Source organism: Mustela lutreola, chromosome 2, assembly GCF_030435805.1.
Source record: "Mustela lutreola isolate mMusLut2 chromosome 2, mMusLut2.pri, whole genome shotgun sequence".
In the NCBI taxonomy this organism is placed as follows: Eukaryota; Metazoa; Chordata; class Mammalia; order Carnivora; family Mustelidae; genus Mustela; species Mustela lutreola.
The window spans coordinates 133,055,597-133,070,744 of NC_081291.1; the positions used below are offsets into that span (position 1 = coordinate 133,055,597).

At 35.0% G+C, this 15,148-nt stretch overlaps 1 protein-coding gene across 3 annotated transcripts in view; it reads left to right on the top strand.

Annotated features, from left to right (window-relative positions):
- The window catches only part of ZBBX (zinc finger B-box domain containing), a 119,211-nt gene extending 104,492 nt beyond the window's left edge, over positions 1-14,719 (top strand). For all 3 annotated transcript variants that reach the window (XM_059163579.1, XM_059163581.1, XM_059163580.1), the window contains 3 exons: positions 313-570; positions 11,682-11,820; positions 13,596-14,719. In XM_059163579.1, the coding sequence (XP_059019562.1) occupies positions 313-570; positions 11,682-11,820; positions 13,596-13,713 (515 nt within the window). In that variant the 3' untranslated portion in view covers positions 13,714-14,719. The remainder of the gene's footprint in view (positions 1-312; positions 571-11,681; positions 11,821-13,595) is intronic.
- The last annotated feature ends 429 nt before the right edge of the window (positions 14,720-15,148 follow it).

Genomic DNA, 15,148 nt, shown 5'->3' on the forward strand with positions numbered 1-15,148 from the left:
AAAAAGAAGATTAGATACTGAATTGTTCTGGAATTAACTTGGTTTACAGATTTCTTGCTTTAGTTAAAATTAGCTTGTCTTTTTCTGAATGTAGAAAAGAAAGGGAAAAAAAACTCAGAAGTGTTCTTTATGACATAGGGAAAGTAATTTGGGATTAAAACATTGTGGTAAACCAGAATGCATGATAATTTAAAGTACACTTTCTCTTAAACTCTGTTGTATGACCTTAACTGTTCTAGATTTAGGGGGCTGGTATTTTATACCTTTAAGCATAAAAAAGTTGATATAAAAATTTTTTATTTTTCATTTTAGGCCAGATATCCCAGAGACCTTCAACAGCAAATTTATCCCTTTCTAACTCTGTTAAAAAAAGCTCCAGCTGCCTTGTCTCCTCCCATCCTCGGTCAAGAAGTGCAGGGGCTCGACCATTGTCTAGAGCCGCTTCTGAAATTTCAGAAATTGAATATATTGATACTACTCACCACACCGAGCCATTCTTAGATGGCACTGCTGATCAGCAAACCTTAGACAGTTTGGAAAAAGAATTAAATGTCCTAAGAAATCTTGCAGGTAATGCTGTTTTTTCCCCCTATAGACAATGTTAACTCTGTCTTCTGCTTGATTCCTCCTATCACACTCCAAGGAAACAAGGCTTTCCCTCTCCTTTGTTCAACCACCAACCTTTGTATTTGCTTCCTTGGGTGTCCCATGACATCACCCTGAGAATGTTATAAAGCATATGGATGCCCACACTAGAGATGTCCCCTTCGCTTATGTAATACACAGTCAAAATATAGCACAAGGAACTTCATGTGGACAACAAAGTAATTTTTTTCTCCTTTCTACAAACCCCACTGAGTGGTTAATTTCTGTAGCTTCCTGAAAGCCACCGCCCAACACCCTTGTTGGGATTTGAGCTGTTAGATCTTTTAAAGCAGTATTTTCCAAATTTCAGTGTGTATATAAACGCCCTGGGGATCTTGTTACAATGCAGATTCTGGGGTTGCGCCGGGATTCTGCACATCTGACAAGTACCCAATTGATGTCAATGCTAGTTGGCGGACCAGTTTAAGGGGAATTTATACTTGTGCATTCTCCTTCCTAAACCTCAGTGTCTGCAGTCTAGCAAATCATAACCATATCCTTGAAAGAATTACAAAAAAATACTTAAAAGGAAGCCAAAATCCCCACAAAATCTTATTCTTCCAAAAACAACCATACTATTTGATGAGCACCATTTTAAATATCTATTTAAATCATGAGTATACATGTAAAAATACATAGAAGGATGAATAGATTGAAGGAAAGACAGTAAAAATTTTATAAAAATATATTTATGCTTTACAAGTTTATAAATAATTTTGTATTTACTCTGTTTCACAAAAGAAAAATTCAAATGAAACTAAAGGAAATCATACATTTCTGAGAAGTATTTTTTTATTACAAAAATATGAAGTTGAAATATATGAAACTGCCGTTTTGTACCCAAGAAACAGTGGGATATTGGCAATTTTATATAGTATATCCCGTAGCTTTTTATAAATATCCCTTTAAAAATTAAGGAAAAAGGAAAAAGGAAACATTAAGCTATGAAGGCCATTTATAACTATATATGACTTAGTTTTAGACAATAACGATTAAATCCGTATAATAAGAGGACTCAGTTCTTTTTTTTTCTTTTAAAGATTTATCCATTTATTTGAGAGAGAGAGAGAGAGAGATAATGCACACACAGGGGAAGGGAAGAGGGAGAGAGAAACTTGAGCAGACTCCTGCTAAGCTGATAAACACAAGGTGGGGCTCGATCTCAGGTCTCTGAGATAGGGACCTGAGCAGAAACCAAATGTAAGAGTTTCAACTGCCTGCACCACTCGGTGCCCCTGTTCTTTTTTTTTTAAAACCACATGTGGTTATAACTGTATTTTATATAAAAATTATATATACAAATATATACATATATTTATATATTATATTTATAATAGAATGTATTGCTATTTTAATTTTATTATTTTCCATTTTTTGAGGTTTCCTTTTTCATTTTCTTAGTGAAAATTCATATTAGATTAAATGGTCAGTACTAGCATTTTTATTATGACTTTCCAATTCTGACCTTTTATTTTGATTCATCTCTAGAAGATCTGATTGTGGAATTCTTCAGAATGCCTGTTTCAACTTTTTGGTCAATTGGCAAGTTAGCTAGATTAACTTAGGGAATCATAACTTTTTTCCTCTGCACCTAATAGACATTTCTCCACTGTCTTCTGTCCCTGATTATTGATGCTAGTTAGTTTAGCACAGTTTTTTTTTTTTTTTTAACTTTTGTTTGGTTAAATTTAATTGTCAAGTAGTTTTCCTCCCTAGTAGGGCTCATGGTAGCTCTGCCACTCGAATTCTTTCATGTTTGAGAATGTGCTTCCTTTATATTTCAATGGCATATCAGTGGAGGGTAAGTTCCTTGGGTCATTTTACTTGTAAACCTTGTACGTACTGGTTCTTTGTTTTCTGGGTCTGAATTCTGTTATGACGTAGTCTCAGGTTACCATGATTTCTTTCTTCACTCTCTCTCTTCCAAGTGAGGGCTTCTTTCCAGACTAGATGTTTGAAGAATATTTTTCTTTATCTTTGAAATTCAATAACTGGACCAGGAATGTGTTTCAATATCGATAATTGAGCATTTCTTAAAGCCCAGGGCTCTTTTTCTTTCTGTAGAATAAGCTGCTCCTTATTTTCAGAGAAATTTTCTGCTGTTGTGTGTTTGAATTGCTTTTCTGTTCAATTTGGCTTTCTCCTGCTGACAAATCTATTTTATCAATGTTGGATCTTCTTTGTACAATGTATTTATTTATATTTTCTTCAACTATTTTAACCAGTTTTTATTTTCCTTTGCATTTATTACTTTATCTTAAGCTCGTGTTCTATGTTGGAAGTTTAATTTTCAGCTATAATTATAGAATATTCTTTATGAATTGATTTAACAAATAATGGGTTGATTTACTAAATTAGCTCTCTAAAGGTATTGCTTTGTTTTTTTTTTATTGCTTTGATATTTTTGGTAAATTTTTACTTTGATAAATTTTGAGTTTATAGAAAATTTGCAAAAATGCAAGAAAATACAAACTCTTATATACTCCTGTATGCTCTTTATCCAGTTCATTACCTAGTATCTGTCTTTTGCCCTGCTTAGCTATGCACACACACACAAACACACACACACTGTCCTTTCTTGTAAGCATTTGAGACAAAGTTATAAAGATTATGACACTTGATCAAAGAAATACTTCAATGTGTATTACCCAGGAACAAGGCCATTCTCTTAAGGACCATAATATAATTATCAAAATCAGGAATTTTAATATTGATATAATGTGATTCTCTAATCCACAGTACATACTGAATTTTTAAAATTTGTCTCAATGGTGTTCATTATACTTGTTTTTTTTCTGGTACAGAATTCAACCCAGGAATAGGTGACTATTGAAAAAAAAATTTTTTTTTGATGTCTGACATGCTATTGTTTGATCTTTAAGATTAGTTTTACTCTTCTTAATTTTTTATTGAAGTATAATTGACATACGATATCTTATTAATTTCAGGAGTACGTAAGAGTGATTAATGGGTTTGGGTTTATACATTATGAAATAATCCCCATGGAAAGTCTGCTTACCATCTATCACCACACACAGTTATTACAGTATTATTGACTACATCCTCTGTGCAGTATATTACATCCTCATCACTTATTTATTTTATAACTGGAAGCTTGTAGCTCTCAATCCCCTTTACCTGTTTGCTCATCCCCAACTCCTTAGCACTCTAGTAACCAAGAGTTTGTTTCCTATATTTATGAAACTCTTATGTTCTGTTTTATACACTTGTTTTTTTTTTTTTTTTTTTTTTTTGTGCTTAGATGCCACATATAAGTGAAATCATATGATTTTTTTTTCTCAGTCTGACTTATTTCACTCAGCATATCTTCTAGGTCCATCCAGGTTGTTACAAATGGCAAGATTTCATTTTCTTTTTATGGCTGAATAATATTCTGGTGTGTGTATCTCTGTATGTATGTGTGTGTGTGTGTCTCATCTTTATCCATTCATATATGGATGGACACTCAGGTTGTTTCTATATCCTGGCTATTGTAAATAATATGCCATGAACATAGGGATGAAGGTGTCTCTTTGAATTGATATTTTCATTTTATTCAAATAATCCAGAAATCGAATTGCTGGATTATGAGGTAGTTCTATTTTTAATTTTTTGAGGAACTTCCATATTGTTTTCCATAGTAGTTGTACTGATTTACATTCCTATCAACAGTGTACAAGGTTTCCCTTTTTTTTTCACATCCTCACTAACAACTGCTCATTTTTTTTTTGCCTTTTTGATAATAGCTTTTCTGACAGGGCTGAGGTTGTGGTTTTGGTTTGCATTTACATGACGATTATGATTTTATAGAGCACATTTTAATGTGCCTGTTGGCCATCTGTATGTCTTCTTTGGAAAAATGTCTATTTAGGTCCTCTGCCCAATTTTTGATTACATTGTTTTTTGATACTGAGTTGTATTTTGAACATGAACTCATGATTTGCTATATAATTTGCAAATAGTCTCTCCTATTCAGTAGGTTACCTTTCCTTTTTGTTGATGGTTTCCTTTGCTGTGCAAAAGCTTACTAGTTTGCTATAATCCCATTTGTTTATTTTAGCTTTTGCTACTCTTGCCTGAGAATACTAGTCCAAAAATATTTAATAATACATATTGCTTAGACCAATGTCATAGATTTTACTGCCTATGGTTTCTTCTAGGAGTTTTATGGTTTTCAGTGTTTAAAGACATTCAAGTCTTTAATCTATTTTGAATTTATTTTTATAAATGGTATAAGATAGTGATACAGTTTCATTCTTCTGTATGTAGCTGTCAGTTTTCCCAACACCATTTATTGAAGAGACTGGGCTCTTTTGTGGTTCCATACAAATTTTAAGATTCTTTGGTCTAGATTTATAAAATATGCCACTGGGATTTTGATGGAATTTGCATTGGATCTTTTGATTGCTTTGGGTAGAATGGACATTTAAACAATATTTTTTCTTCTAGTCTAGGAGCACATTGTATCTTTATTTTTGTTGTTTCTATTTCTTATATCACTATCTTGTAGTTCTCAGAGTATAGGTCTTTCACCTCCTTAAATTTATTTCTAGATATTTTATTCTTTTTGATGCAGTTGTAAATGGGATTTTCTTGATTTCTCTTTTTTTAATACTTTATTACTTATGTATAGAAATGCAATTGATTTCTGTATGTTAATTCTGTTTGTATCCTGTGACTTTACTGAATTCATTTGTTAGTTCTTACAGCTTTTTGGTGGAGTCTCTGTTTTTCTGTACACAGTATCATGCCATCTGTAAATAGTGACCATTTTACTTCTTCCTTTCCAATTTGGATGCCTTTTTTTTCCTTTTTCTATCCTAATTGCTCTAGCTAGGACTTTCAATGTTGAATATGTTGAATAAAACAAGGAAGTCCTATGAAAGTGATAAAAGTGAGTAACCTTATCTTGTTCCTGATTTTAGAGGAAAAGCTTTCAGCTTTTCATGGTTGAGTATAATGTTAGCTTTGTATTTCCCATGTATGGGTCTTTCTTATGTTGAGGTGCATTCCTTCTGTACCCAGGAGTGGGACTGGCACAGGATGTAACATGCTGGGGGTTTGTCTTAGGGAAATGGCTGGAACTTTTCTAAGCTAGGGGCCTGGGGCTTTTCAGGTCAGCCTCATCAGGCCAACTACAGTGCCTGGATCCTGCTTTTTTTGTCTGTGCTATCAAGGAGCAGGGGGAACATGCTAATGACACTTACCAGTGCTTCCAATCCTGGAGTGATTTTTAGTAGTTTCTCAGCATTTGGTAGGTGCTCTATGGTTAGTAAATAAATTTCCTTCACTTATCATTTGATTTCCCTTTAAACCGCTATTTTTTCTTTGTGTCTCAGGGTGAGGGAGTATACACATGCACACACTCTCCACTTCAGGTTGCCACACTGGGGATGGGCTTCCCTTCATTACCTTGTCTCCGTCTCTTACTCTTCCCTGTGTGATCCCTCTCTCATTTATTGTGCAAGAGCCATTCGTTCAGCCTTGAGTTCCTCTTCAGGAGGAATTGCTCTGTAAGTAGGATTAGACTCAGTGTGTCTGTGGGAGGAGTGAGTTCAGGGTCTTCTATACCACCATGTTGGACTGGCTCCTCGCAGTGTTACATTTTTTTAAAGTGTCATTTTCATTACTTCTCTTGTAACCAAAGCACTCATGGGAAATTTTCTGATCTTGATCTGTTTTCTACCAGATTGATCTTTTATTTAATCATTCTTTGCATGCTATGAATTCTTAGATTGTAGTTTGTTTGTCTGCATAGCTAGTTGCTGCCTATTCTTTGTATCTTCCCTGTTTATATTTACTGTGGGCTACTTTGCTCATATGCTCCTTCTTTTCTAATATAGTGATATGACAGTTTCCCTAAAGTGCTGTTCACCTGAGATGTGTCAGTCTTATCTTTGGAGCTACTATTGGTGGGTTGGTTATTGCATTGTTTTCATGTCTTGCCAGCTTAGAAGCATGGGGGTATAGAGGAAGGAATGGGGAGTTCATCCTCCTTTGTTGGAGGACCTGGACTCTCTAGTCTTCTTGTTACATTAAACTTCATTACACCTGGTTTCAAGTGTATTCTGTCCCTATGGGGACACCTGTAGGTTTGTAATTTGGTTGCTTCTGCCAGGATCTTACAGTGGGTACTTAGGGGTTTTAAAAATATTTCAAATAATTTCTTCTTACTTCCCATTCATCTACTTTTCTCCAAATTGGTGTGGTATTGGTGAGACTTGTACTTTAGATGACTCTCCTTTTCCTGTTACTGGTTTGATGTGCCTATTGGGTGGGGAGGAAAATGGGTGGACAGTGGTAGCACCCACTTGTACCCTCAATGAATCTTCTGTTTTTCTTTGGTTGCCCCTTGTCCTACTTTATTATGTGGACTTGTATCCTTTCCTTTGTTTGACTCTTTTTGTGATTTGATTTGATTTTAATTTTTTTCTGCCTTTTCTATTCATTTCATTATGGGGTGGGGAATGAGAGTCTATGATCCATCTGTATGTACTGTTCATTTGCCTTACTCTGAAATACTAAAAATCAAATGCAAATCTTCTTGGAGGTAATTTTCACATTAAAGATCAAGTCTAAAATGAAGCCTGACAGATCTGAACTGGATCTAAAAAGGATAATCATACAATTTTTATTCAGAAAATGAAGGGTTTCTTATTTAGATAGATTGGTAAATTCTATTTATAAATAAAACACAGCACTTAACAAGCAGTAGTCTCTTCTGGTTGTTTCTAACCACTTAGGTTTTCTTATTTCCTTTATCACTTTTGTTCTTACATATTTCACTTTTTCTCTGGGCCACTCCTTTTCTCATATGCCAACACCAGTATTTTCACTAGGATACATAACTTTTCATATACAAAAGCAAGCACACACTGTGTAGCCTGTGAACCACCAGGGCTTTTCGGATGTCCCAGGAGCAGAACAAAATCACTTACACACACTTGACCCACAAACAGCTCTCTTTCTATTTGGGAAGATTGGCTCTGGAAGAGTGCAGAGCTTTGGAGACATTCACCTGGAGCTGAGGAAGGAAGAGGGTGGCCCATCAGCTGAATCAACCCAACAGTCACTGAGGTGACAGATGCTGTGGTATAATAAGCTGCTCTTCCAGAAAAATCAGTTTGTGTATGAGACTTTTGTATTCTGTTTAGCATCAATGGGCAGAAAAATTCCACCCACATTTCACTACTCATGGCACAACCTGGAAAAACTCCGCATGAGGTTTGGTTCCACAGAAGCACAGCTACACAATCTGACTCTTATACAAATGTAAATGTGTTCATATCTCTGTGAAAGCCAAATTTTTGAGAGCAACAAACCTGACTTGTTTTCTATTAGCTCTAGAGTTCCTCTTCCCTTCCTCTAAGTTCTGTGGAAAACAACTGTGTCAAGGAGGTAGGAGAAGAAAAGACAGGAAATAACTGCATTAAGTGAAGTGTTTTCCCATTTCATTCAGCTTGCTGTGGCTGATATTAGAGCCTTTTTGGAGGCAGGCAGGCGGGGCCGGTGGGCGGGGACAGGAGATGTGTGTGCTGCTTGCAGACACAACTTTCTGCTGAGGTGGGAGGTAGGGGGAAGCAAAACATGGTAGTTGCAAGCCAGGCTCTTCCGCTAGGAGCCTGGTTTTGAAATTTGAAACCACTCCTTACTAGCTTCATGACTTTAGGCAAATTACTTTCTTAATCTGATTTTGCATCAGTTTCTGTGTATGAAACCTGGGTAGTAATAGGCCCTATCATAAAATTGTTCAATGACTGAGTTAAATTATATATTAAATACTATATTTGTGAAGATTTCTTTCATGCTCTCTCTCTCTCTCTACACACATACACACTCTCTCTCAAGAGTTAATTGCCTAGCACATAGTAAGTCCTGAAAAAAATCTGTTAAATTATGTAAGGAACCAGTGAGTGGTATTTTCCACATATAGTCAGGTAAGATTCTCTTGGTAAGTCTAATTTCTAGTCAAAAAGATCTAAAAGTTGTTTTTTATCCTAAAACCATGTCTTCTTCGGGGCCACTTTGAGGATATAGTTAGCTATAGTTCATGCCATATAATTATTTCCTCTATGAATAATCTGTAAATGATGTTATAGTCACTTCCTTTAATGTGCTCAACATGGCAGTATAACTTATTTACCAAGCCACTTTGTCAATTTTTGAATATTGTTATAGCCTGAAATTTGGGAAATATCAAAAGATATGTATTATGAGAAAGTCTCAATAATAATGCATGTTAAAGCATTCACATTTTTGTTAGTTATAAACGATTCAGTTGTTCAAATTCATTCTGACTTGTGGTTTAAGGCTTAAATTCCCATGGCGATCCTATGTTTTAAAAGTCCACAGACAGTGGACTTTTAAAGGCAGTTAACTGAGCCAAGTAAGGCACTCAGGCAGTTAACTGAGCCAAGTAATTAAAGGATAAATTAAAAGATTAAGGGATAGAAAACGTTTAATTTCAATCCATTCCTCAAAAGTCCACTTTTTTGACAGGTATAAAGTAAATTTATAATAGCTGAATTTCCAATATAAGTGTCAATCCAGTCTTCCCTGATCTTATATTAGAAAAAGTTAGGTTTATGTACAATTGATCTTTTAGATTTAACACTAACCCACAATAGGGTTTTCATAAGCAGTTTTATTTTCCACTGCTTTGAAAATCAAGTGATGTCATCTTTGCCCCTATTAACTTCAAAAGGTATTTTGAAATATAATTTTGAGAATGTACAATTACACAAAAATAGACCCATTCTGTTTGTACTTTCTGAATTAGCCCTGTGCTAATTAGGACTCAAATACCTAACAGCGGTTGAATACCTCTCCTTCTGGTGTTCTTTAGATCTAAGAGCCCCTATTAGGTTTCAGTACTATAGTGTTACCAATTCCAAATCCTGAATTGATTGCTTTCTCACCGTAACACTCCCTATCATTGGGGCAAGTAAAGGTATCTTGCATACCGGTCTTATTCCTTGTGGAAAAAAGGAGAGAATAAAAGCCTCACCTAAAGAATTAGATTCTGGAACATAGTGATTGATGATATTGGTGAGCTAGAAGAGCTTAGAGCTAGTTCCAGTTCTTTTCCTCTGGTGTGTGACTTCTAAGTTACCAATGCCTTGGGGACCCACAATTTCTAATCTCCCAACAGCTGGGGATGCGACAAAAATTCTATCTGAGGATCTTTTGTTTTTTTCAAAATTAGTCTTATACAGAGCCCCAGATTTAAATGAGACCCTGTGAAAGCTGTCTTGATTGCTTTGGGGTGGTGGGAGCAGGAGCAATATCCTCAAGCCTTCTGAACTTCACCATGTATCATAATTTGAAAGTCACTGGACTAAACAATTTTAAGGACACTTCCAGTTGTATATATATTGAGGTCTTTCTTGCAGCAGGAATGATTAGAAGTTTCTTCCAGCAGGGGAATCTCTGCTTGCTCAAAAATTTCTGGTAAGTGCTATCTTCCGAGAAAAAATAATGCTACTAAAATAATTCTCTTCGTCAAGTGGATAATACACGTAGTTTGGTGTGTGGTCCTTCAGATCAGGAGGATATTTGATTGACACTTTCATAGGAGTTGGAAGTGTCTAACTCCCAGATCCAGTATTTTTAATGATTTTAAAATTCATCATAGTATAACCTTAGGTACAAGCTAGATTGGCCCTTAAAACTTTATCAAAGATGAAAAGAAGGCATTATCGTCTTTCTAATATAATAATCATATTTATTTCTGTACTTGACTTTTTGGTAGTTTATATAAAATGGTTGCTTGTCCATTGGCTTATTTAACTGGCACTATTTGTCCTTACCTGAGCTAAATCATAGGGCAACTTCATGTAAAAGGAGAAGATTTAAGGCTTCTCCCCTTTCACATACAAATGGTTATTATCTACCCAAACAAACCAAGGAAGCAGAAAAAGAAAGGGTAGCTTTGCTAAGACTAATCTTTGCCTCAGACTGTGCGGGGGTAAAACTTTTATTTCTTAGAAGACAAAAATAAACAATAAAGCAGTTAACATTCAGGCAAATTGAGGTGTCACCTAGTATTCTAGGTTTAAAAAGGATCCCATGACATTCTTTGAGATATTATAAATTTTCAGGACAATTGACACTTTAAGTATAATATATATTTAAAAATCAATATGGTTAGGTGAAATAAGTCACAAAGACAAAGACAAGTACTGTATAATATCACTTATGTATGGAATCTAAAAAAGCCAAACTCATAGAGACAGAGACTAGAATAGTAGTTACCATGGACTTGGGGGGTGGAGGAAATGGGGAAATAGTGGCCAAAGAATATAAACTTCCCATTAGAAGATGAATAACTTCTGGGATGTAATGTATGGCATGGTGATTATAGTTAATAATATTATATACTTGAAGGTTAATAAGAAAGTAGATTTTTTTTTTAAGATTTTATTTATTTATTTGACAGACAGAGGTCACAAGTGGGCAGAGAGGCAGGCAGAGAGAGAGGTGGAGGCAGGCTCCCTGCTGAGCAAAGAGCCAGATGCAGGGCTCATCCCAGGACCCTGGGATCATGACCTGAGCTGAAGACAGAGGCTTAACCCACTGAGCCACCCAGGTGCCCCAAGAAAGTAATCTTAATTGTTCTCACCACAAACAAATAAAAAAAGAGGTAGTTATATGACATGATGGATGTGTTAGCTAACACTATGGTATTAATCATTTTGCAATATATGTGTTCCAATCAACATATTGTACACCTTAAACTCACACAATGTCACATGTCCATTATATTTCCATAGAGATAGAAAAAAATTGGGGAATTCGCTAAAAGCAAAGTCAATATGATTGAAGTGACTTGGTACCAATGTCCTAATTTAGAGGGTCAGATCAAACTTCGATATTCTGCCCACCCCACAAATACTAGAAAATTGAGGTGATTAAAAATCTGTACTGACCTTCTTTGTACTGCCTATAGTTTACGCCGGGTAAACTTTTAGTACCATATGCTGCGCGTTTATGTCTTGAATTTATGTGTTGACAGTGCATAAAATAAAATGTTTCAGATCCTTCAGAAAAGCTTTACAGCCTAACCTCAGAAGAGTTACCAGCCTTCAACAACCATTCGCTGAACATAAGTCAGACTACCCTAGATTTCTGTAAGACCTCAAGTGCAAGAGGCCTTTGTGCAGTTGAGGAATGGAGGTAGGTTAAGGCTACAGCCTACATGTAAAGATAGTGCATAGTGAAATTTTTGACAAGCCCCGAATAGTTATCTTTACTATGTAAAGAAAGATTGTCCTCATGGGTATACTTTATATGGCCATCCTCTATAAAATGTTTGGGTCCTTAATTGACCTATTTTCAGGATTTCATAGAAGTCTTATGAAGAAGTTACTTTAATGTGAAGAGATAATTCTCTGCTGCACAATGTGTGTCAGCAAAATGAAAAGATATTTGTAATTTTATAATCCTTTAGCCTTTCTTCTTATGTTGAAAAACAGTTGCTTTACTTGGATTAATTAACTTAATAAATCTCACTAGTTTGCACTAATAGGATCTTACTTAATATGAATAAGGTTTTTAGAGTATTAAGAAGATTCTTAAAGTTAAGTCAAGGTTGTTAATGATAGCATATTTTAAATTGTATCATTTCATTCTTTCTGCACATGAAAAACATTTTTTTGGATGATCAGTCTGTAAAGAATACAGGTTATATTAATAAATGCTTCAAAAAGTAGTTTATCATGTTGGTCTATTATTGGCATGCTGGAGTTTCTTGAAAAAGGAGGATGGATTTTTCTAGAAGGATTAAGATAAATGTAAAATAAAAGTCCCTTGAATTATAAATTCCTTTGTTTGGTTTGAAGTCTAATATTGCAGTGAAAAGGAATCAAGAGTCCATTACTCTGTCTTTTTAAAGGAGAAAATCGTTTAGCTGTGGTCCTTGGATTTTTGCATTTCTAACACCACTTATGTTTTTAAAAAGAGGAATCAATATAAAGTTGCTATTTTTTCCCTAAAAATCTCTTTTAAAACAAAGTAACTAAACTTACCATGTACTCTAGGTATCATTTCACGAAAAGAAAGGACATTTCATACTAAAAATATAAGGGGAATAAACAGAATAAAGCAAAGTTCTTTTAAATTAAAAATGTCATGAAAAAGTTATTACCTTGTTGTTATTTTTTCTTCTTAGACCAGTGGAAATTTTTATCTCAGTCAGATCTGCCCTGGTCCACAGATCAGAGTTTAGGAACTGCTGATTTAGCCTCTGTTGGGCTTATAAAAAGGGATCTAAAAAAATATCCATCACAGGATGACATATTTATATTATTTAGTAGCATACATGGGCTGAAATTCTAGATAAGTTGGACAAAAAATAAAAAAATCTGAATTGTACAAATTCCTTTCTGTTCCCCCACACTACCTCCTTTCCTAAACCTGACACCTATATACTAGAGTTTCTACCAGTTCCTTTCCACAATAAAATATAACAAAATAAAACAACTAAATAATTGCTGACATTAATTTTGATTTTGGCATATCTTGACTGGCTATCCACATAGTCCTAATTTACTGTACACAAAAGAGGTGATTTATCTGGCAGTCTATTCATTGGGATTCTATTAAACAGCCAATGTAATGATGAATGTTCTTAATGATGACCCTGAGGCTCTGCAAGTTTCTGAAGAGCCTTCTGAATCATCAATGAAAGACACAACCAGAGACCATACAATCTTCTCCCCTTGGTTCCACTGTGCCTTTATTTCTTGGGAGAGGGAGAATGATGAGAATTTCTCATTAAAAGGAAGCTTCGGATATTGGGCACATTGAAAATTATGGCCAGGGTCTGAGACAGCCTCCTCACATCTGCCTGCCTCCAATGACTTCAATGCATGTAGTATTGATCAGAAAATAAATGAAGAGTTGAAACCTGGTTCTGTATATTGTGTATTGATCTTTTAATGTATTTCCAGCTCTTTTGAAAGAGATACTGAAGCTCAGTCTTTGCTGACACTTTCTGAAAGCAGCACAGATGAGGAGGAAGAGGATTTTCTTGACAAGCAACATGTCATCATGCTATCGTGGTCATAGAGTGCCTCTTGATAATGATCATTTGTTCATTACTTTTTCGATTTTGTACCCAAAGTAAAGCAAACAGCTGAAAAAAGTGACCAAGTGATTACCTGTACAGGTGCTGGAGATTTTTGATTATTAATGTTTCTGATATTTCAAGGTTTGCAAACTAATAAAAGTTAGTGAAATTATAAGGGCTTTTTCTTCCAAATGATTTATTGTATGTCAAATGCTAATCTATATTGCAGATCATATTAGGAAGATTTGGTGAATTTGTAACAATGACATTTATATTGTGTGTCTAGAAACTACTGTAGGTTAGAACATGATTGTATTTAAAGTAATATTTAATTGCTGAATTATATTGAATAATGATGTCATCATAAGAGTTAATTGAGCCTAGAATCCATATTTTACTTTGGTAACTACTGTTTGGTTTTGATTTGATTGTTAGGGTTTTTGACATTTAGAAAAGTTCTGGTAACTTCAAACATTGCTGCAAGAAGAGAAAAAGAGGACCCAAAGTAAAGCAGACATAATACTTGTCATTCTAATATGACACAAAGACATAAACTAGAGAACACAGAAACTCCCCCTCAAGCCTCTTACTTTGGGAGGGTCATGTGATGGTTAATTTTATGTCAACTTGGCTAGGCTATGATACCCAGATATATGGTGAAACTGTATACTACATGTTTCTATGAAGGTATTTTTTAGATGAGATTAACATTTAAATCAATAGACTTTGAGTAAAGCTGATCACCCTATATGGTATGTGTGGGTCTCATCTAATCAGTATGTGTGGGTCTCATCTAATCAGTTTTATTAAGAGAAAAAAGAACTGGGTCCTCCAAAGAGAGGGGACTGCTGCCTCCAGACTGCCTTTGGGCTGAAACCGCAGCATCTAATCTTCCTTGGATCTCCAGCCTTCTGGCCTGCCTTATAGATTTTGGATTTGCTAGCTGTCACAATGGTTCTGTTTCCCTGGAGAACACTGACTAATAAAAATAGTTTCTGGATTGTTGTTACAGTGAAAAAAATGAGTACACATAGAGGTATTCTGCTGGTCTCCAGTAGTAGGAGATTTGGGGTTCAATTCTTTACATGAGCTTATAATCCAAGGGTTTAACAAAAGAACAGAAAAAGACATGCCCAAGGAAAGCTTTATGGGTTGTCACTTTGTGACATTTTAGGACAGTTTCCTCTTAAGGAGTTTATTGACATCAGGAAAACTTACCTGTAGGTTAGTAATGCCATCATCAGGGCATAGCCATAGCTGAAGAATCAAACTCTTTTTTCTTCCCTCTGATTCTGGTTAATAACCCCTTGTATAAGACCGTTGATTATTTAGCATAATTTATCTTTGATATATTTTCTATGGGATCAATACATTGTACTCGTATTCACACAGGTGACCTACTATCAGGATAAAAAAATGATGAAGACACCTATT